The sequence below is a fragment of the Daphnia magna genome, linkage group LG10 (assembly GCF_020631705.1).
Source record: "Daphnia magna isolate NIES linkage group LG10, ASM2063170v1.1, whole genome shotgun sequence".
Taxonomy (NCBI): domain Eukaryota; kingdom Metazoa; phylum Arthropoda; class Branchiopoda; order Diplostraca; family Daphniidae; genus Daphnia; species Daphnia magna.
The window spans coordinates 3,963,804-3,968,397 of record NC_059191.1 but is presented as its reverse complement, the minus strand read 5'-3'; the positions used below and the strand labels follow the sequence as shown (position 1 = coordinate 3,968,397).

The following is a 4,594-nucleotide window of genomic DNA, read 5'->3' as shown; positions in this document are numbered from 1 at the left end:
TGAAGCTACGCTAATTGAAGCCATTGTTTTAACAGGCTTTCTTGAAGGTCTGGAAATACGAAGGGTTCCTAACACTGTAGGGCGAGGTAGAAATATGGTTTTATCTCTTCCATTAACAGCCACCACACGGAGCGAACGATTTGGTGTCGTAGAGATGTAGGGTTCCAAGCTAAGCCCGGAGGGAATATTACAGCATCTAACAAAATGACAAGTATTGAGAGGGTTGAAAGGGTGAGTTTCCTCTTCTCTAGTCTCTAGGAGACTAGTAGAATTTGGAGGAATTCTCAAAGATTTGCTAATCACAAAGGGATTTTCTGTTTCCTGGAAGTGATCAATTTCCGGGACTCGGTAGATGGACTGTTGTTTTCCGTTATAAATAAACTGATGCTTCCAAAGTGCATCGCGCCCTAGAACGCAATCTTCAACAATTCCATTTACGACTATGAATTTCTGCCTAAGTGCTTGGCGTGGCGTTTCTTCTGCCACAAAAAATTTAACGGTGATTGTGCCTTCCGTGACGAGGCGCCTGTCATTTATGCTGAAAAGATCCACATCTACCCCTTTAGTGACATTAATTAATTCCTTTCCTTCTTTAAGCTTATGAAAAAATGTGTTGCTAATAACACTTCTCTCGGCTCCAGTGTCAAACAGCGCTTTAACAACAGAATTTCCTATTTTTATTCTTATCCTAGGAACTGTAGATTTTACTGCTAAACTATTTATATAATGTCGGGGCTTTTTCTTAGTTCCACCGAGGGGCCCAACGCTTACATCGGTAGTTTTTAGTTTCCCCTTTCTTCAAACAAAGTTTTTTCCCATTTCCGTCATAACCCTCTGGAGGAGTGGGTTTCAAATTTTTTATCTGGGGACAAAAGTTTGCTCGGTGTCCAATTTCTTTACAACGAAAACATTTATCATTAGCTTGACTCTCCCTTGCTTTACAATTGTTTATTGAGTGATAGCCCCAATCGTTGTGAAAATAACAAAAATATAAATCCCCTGTTTTATTGATTGGAGGGTTTAACTGTGGTGAGCGCTGCGAAAAACTCACGTTTCTCCTGGTAGATAATTGCCTTTGCATTTTCCCCATGTGTTCTTCTAAATGTTTTTGGTGGGTGTTTGATTCCACCTGGGTACTAAGGCGATCTAAAGCCTCCTTTACTTTAGTCAATTCTCTATTAGGTTCGACGTATTTGGCCTGAAAAGCATTTAGTCTGGATCTAACTTGGGCTTCTTCTACTGCCATGGCCGTCATTTCAGCTTTTTCTATGAGTTTTTCAAAAGTTTCGAATTCTTTATACTTTAGTCTGGTCTGGACGTCGAAAGACAGCCCTTCCAGAAATCTGTCCATCATAATTTGCTCTCTGGAAAAAGCTGTTGCTTTATCTATCGTGGATTTTATAGGGTACGCTAAGTGGAAGGCCTTGCGTATACGATTCGCATAACGTCTCATATTCTCTTCGGGTTCCCGTTGCATATTATGAAATTCAACGCTTTGTTTAGATCTGGTCTCTGTAGAGTGGAAAAGTTTAATTAAACGCTCCTTTACTCTGTCATAAATTTGCGCGCTAATTGGGTTTTCAAGTTTAAAGTTATCAAACTCATCAGCCGCTTCACCATACAATTTGGAGCGTAGTAAGATAATTTTTCTTGACTCCTCAAAATCGCCTAAAACCAGTACTGATTCTAGATGTGCAAGCCAGTCATCAAAGCGACCGGAGCGATCACGGTCTACGTAAATTCCGACGTTACTAAATAACGTCATTGCTCGGCTTTGTTGTAACTTTTTATTTTTATCGATGGCGTTAGAAATTAAATTGTTTGTGTTTCCTATACTGTTTACTGTTGACGGACACATTACTAAGGGATTCATTTTAGGAATGGAGCTGGTAACTGAGTACTTTGGAGTTGCTCCGTTATTACTTTGCTTATTGTACATGCTTGGGATTTTTACACTTTGTCCACTTAACGCAAGTGGTTGTGTATTTAAAGGGGTTGATGTAAGATATGAAGGCTGAGAGCTAGTTCTAAAAATAGGCTGTCCATTATGCTTCGTTTTCTGAGAGGAATTAATGCAACGTTTAGTATTCGTTAGAACGTGTTGCACAATACAATCAGCTGCTTTAGAAGCATCCTCATAATCCATTCCGGATTCCATCAAACGGCTCAATTCTTTTACGTATATTTTAATGGGCATGTCTTGGTTTGTTTCTTCTGACGGTTTGTTTTGCATGATTTTGTTTGACTGCTCAACGATCGACGCTGGAGTAAAGGAGACCTTCCGACTTTGTAGTCCTTGATACGGTAAATAGTTACACGGAGTGGACGCTAACTGTGATTGAGGGATTTGAGTATTCATACTTGACTGTGAATGATTAACCGCCGGACAAGTGATTGTTGTGGTACTAGGGGTCAATTTAGGACAATCTAAAGGAATCTGATCACCTTGCGTGTGGATTTCCGCTCTTACAATTTTGATGGGTACGCTGTTTTTAGTAGTTTCCTCCTCAGTTTCGAGTGTTACTAAGGATTGGGGCACTAAGTCTGATTCTGACCTATTTTGTTGTTCTCCCGAGTGCACTGATTCATACTCTGAATCAGTACTTTCGTAGTATGTTTTTAGACCACAGTGCTTAAAGAGTTCAATTGGTGTCAAAATTGTGGGTTCGGTTAAGAGTAATGCTCTTAAGGCTGTTCCTACTTCTTTGTTTGTTAACTCTATTTTTTTTTCACTTCGAAGTAAATACTGCAATTCAAAAATAAGATCTTCAACAGGAATTTCCGTTATTCTCGTATTTCCGTATTGCTGATAAAACCATGCCCGATCTTGGTTCTCTTCATTTATTAGTTCTAGGTTTTGGAAATCTATAGAGATATCTTCTGTGTTTTCTACCCTATCTGTTGTTTTTTCAAGGTCCGTAATTGCCCGAGCCTGTTCTAGTAGTTGATTATATGATAAGAATTCTCTTGTCTCCTCGCCTATCAGGGGTTCGACTACGGTTTCGTCTTGTGATGATACTTGCATATTAAGTACTTCGTTCAACTGTCATCATTTCTCAATTCTTTAATTTCATTGAAATCAAGAAGATCAATATCGGATTGATGTGGGCTATCACTATCTAGTTCAACACCTAGATTTTCATTATTTCTCAAAATTGACGTCGACCCGCCTCCTGATCGTAAGGAAGTGAACCTTTCACGTACTGATCGAACAAATCTTTGTATTAGTGGCCCTTTTCTTACAGATCTTCTTTCTAAAGTGGTTTCTAAACCGCTATCCTCATTTGCACTCATCTTTTATAACGAACTAATTCCTAACAAAGCATGTTCTTTTATAACTATGAAAAGTTATCAAAAAATTCTACCAAATTGGAAGCCAAAAAACGAAGAGAAGGCAATAAGTAACACTTATTACCATAAAAATTTATAACAAACAATAAACAAAAAAAACACACGCTATTCAGCTTAACACGAAAGCCGAGTTCGACTCCGCTGCCACCAAATGTAAGTTATTAATATTTTAACTTACTTTTTCATTGTCGTTTCTAGTAAAGTATATTTCAATAGCACAAAAAATTGGGGAACAACTCTTTAGGAACTGAATTGTGAAAAGTGACTCTCTCTACTTTCTATAGAACAAAAGTTTTTATACGGGTTTCATGAAGGTCGAACAACAAGAAAATTAAGTTGAAACGTTTGAAGGGTAAATAAGTCTGTAAAACGTCTAAGGAAGAAATTACATAGAAAAGAGGGGCGTATAGAAAATTAATGTTACGTAAGAATAAAGGGTAGGAAAAATAATGAAAATAATAAAGAATAAATTGTTTTGGTTCTTTACACTATTGCCTTTAAAAATCGAAAGCCTTTCTGCTTTACATTTGATATCATTCAAATGCCCCAGGGTTTAAATGTCTAGAAAAAGTATAGACTATGTTTTAAAGTACACTCCCCTACCCGCCAGACTAACAAGAAAAACATCTGCAATAGAAAACAGAGTCACCTTCTCTTGTTCGTTATGGTCATTCTCGGGTCAGGTAAAGTTTGGATATAGTATATATATTGTAGCGGATAAAAGAAAATTATCCCTGAGGGATTTAGTTTACTAAATAACCGAAGGTTTTGAGGTCTTTATAGCAGCATAGGCTCCTCCTCCGTCGGCCGAACTGAGAAGCTTTATTCAGAATTTTTTCAACCAATAGGAATCTTTGAAAGTGAAAATGGTCAGTAATGACGAATTAAACATATTTCCAAGCTCAAATTGATAGATTTTAATTATGGCAAAGGTAACTAATAAGGGTTCGCATCGTTTTTATGCTTTAAACATGAACCCATGTGACATTCTTATCTTTTATTTGCATTTTTAAAAGTAAAAAATCGGCCATTCTGTACTTTTTCCCGGCATTTCAACATTTCAAACATAGATGACACCACTTGTTATGTAAACAATAGTAACTAGACTAGACTGATCCTATAGTTTACCACAACTTTACTTTCATGATTCTTAGTGAAATAAATCCACCCCCGAAATGTCAAAAAAATTTACATTTCTACATGTAATAGTAATGCAAAATTAACATGGTAAGCTTTTCTTATT

At 37.2% G+C, this 4,594-nt stretch overlaps 1 protein-coding gene across 1 annotated transcript; it reads right to left on the bottom strand.

The window, feature by feature from the left end:
* Positions 1-820: 820 nt before the first annotated feature.
* LOC123477000 lies at positions 821-1,804 on the bottom strand (the record flags this gene model as incomplete). Its single annotated transcript, XM_045180092.1, has 1 exon — positions 821-1,804. A coding segment is annotated over exon 1 (945 nt), but the record flags the coding sequence as incomplete, so codon positions are not given.
* Between the last annotated feature and the right edge of the window lie 2,790 nt (positions 1,805-4,594).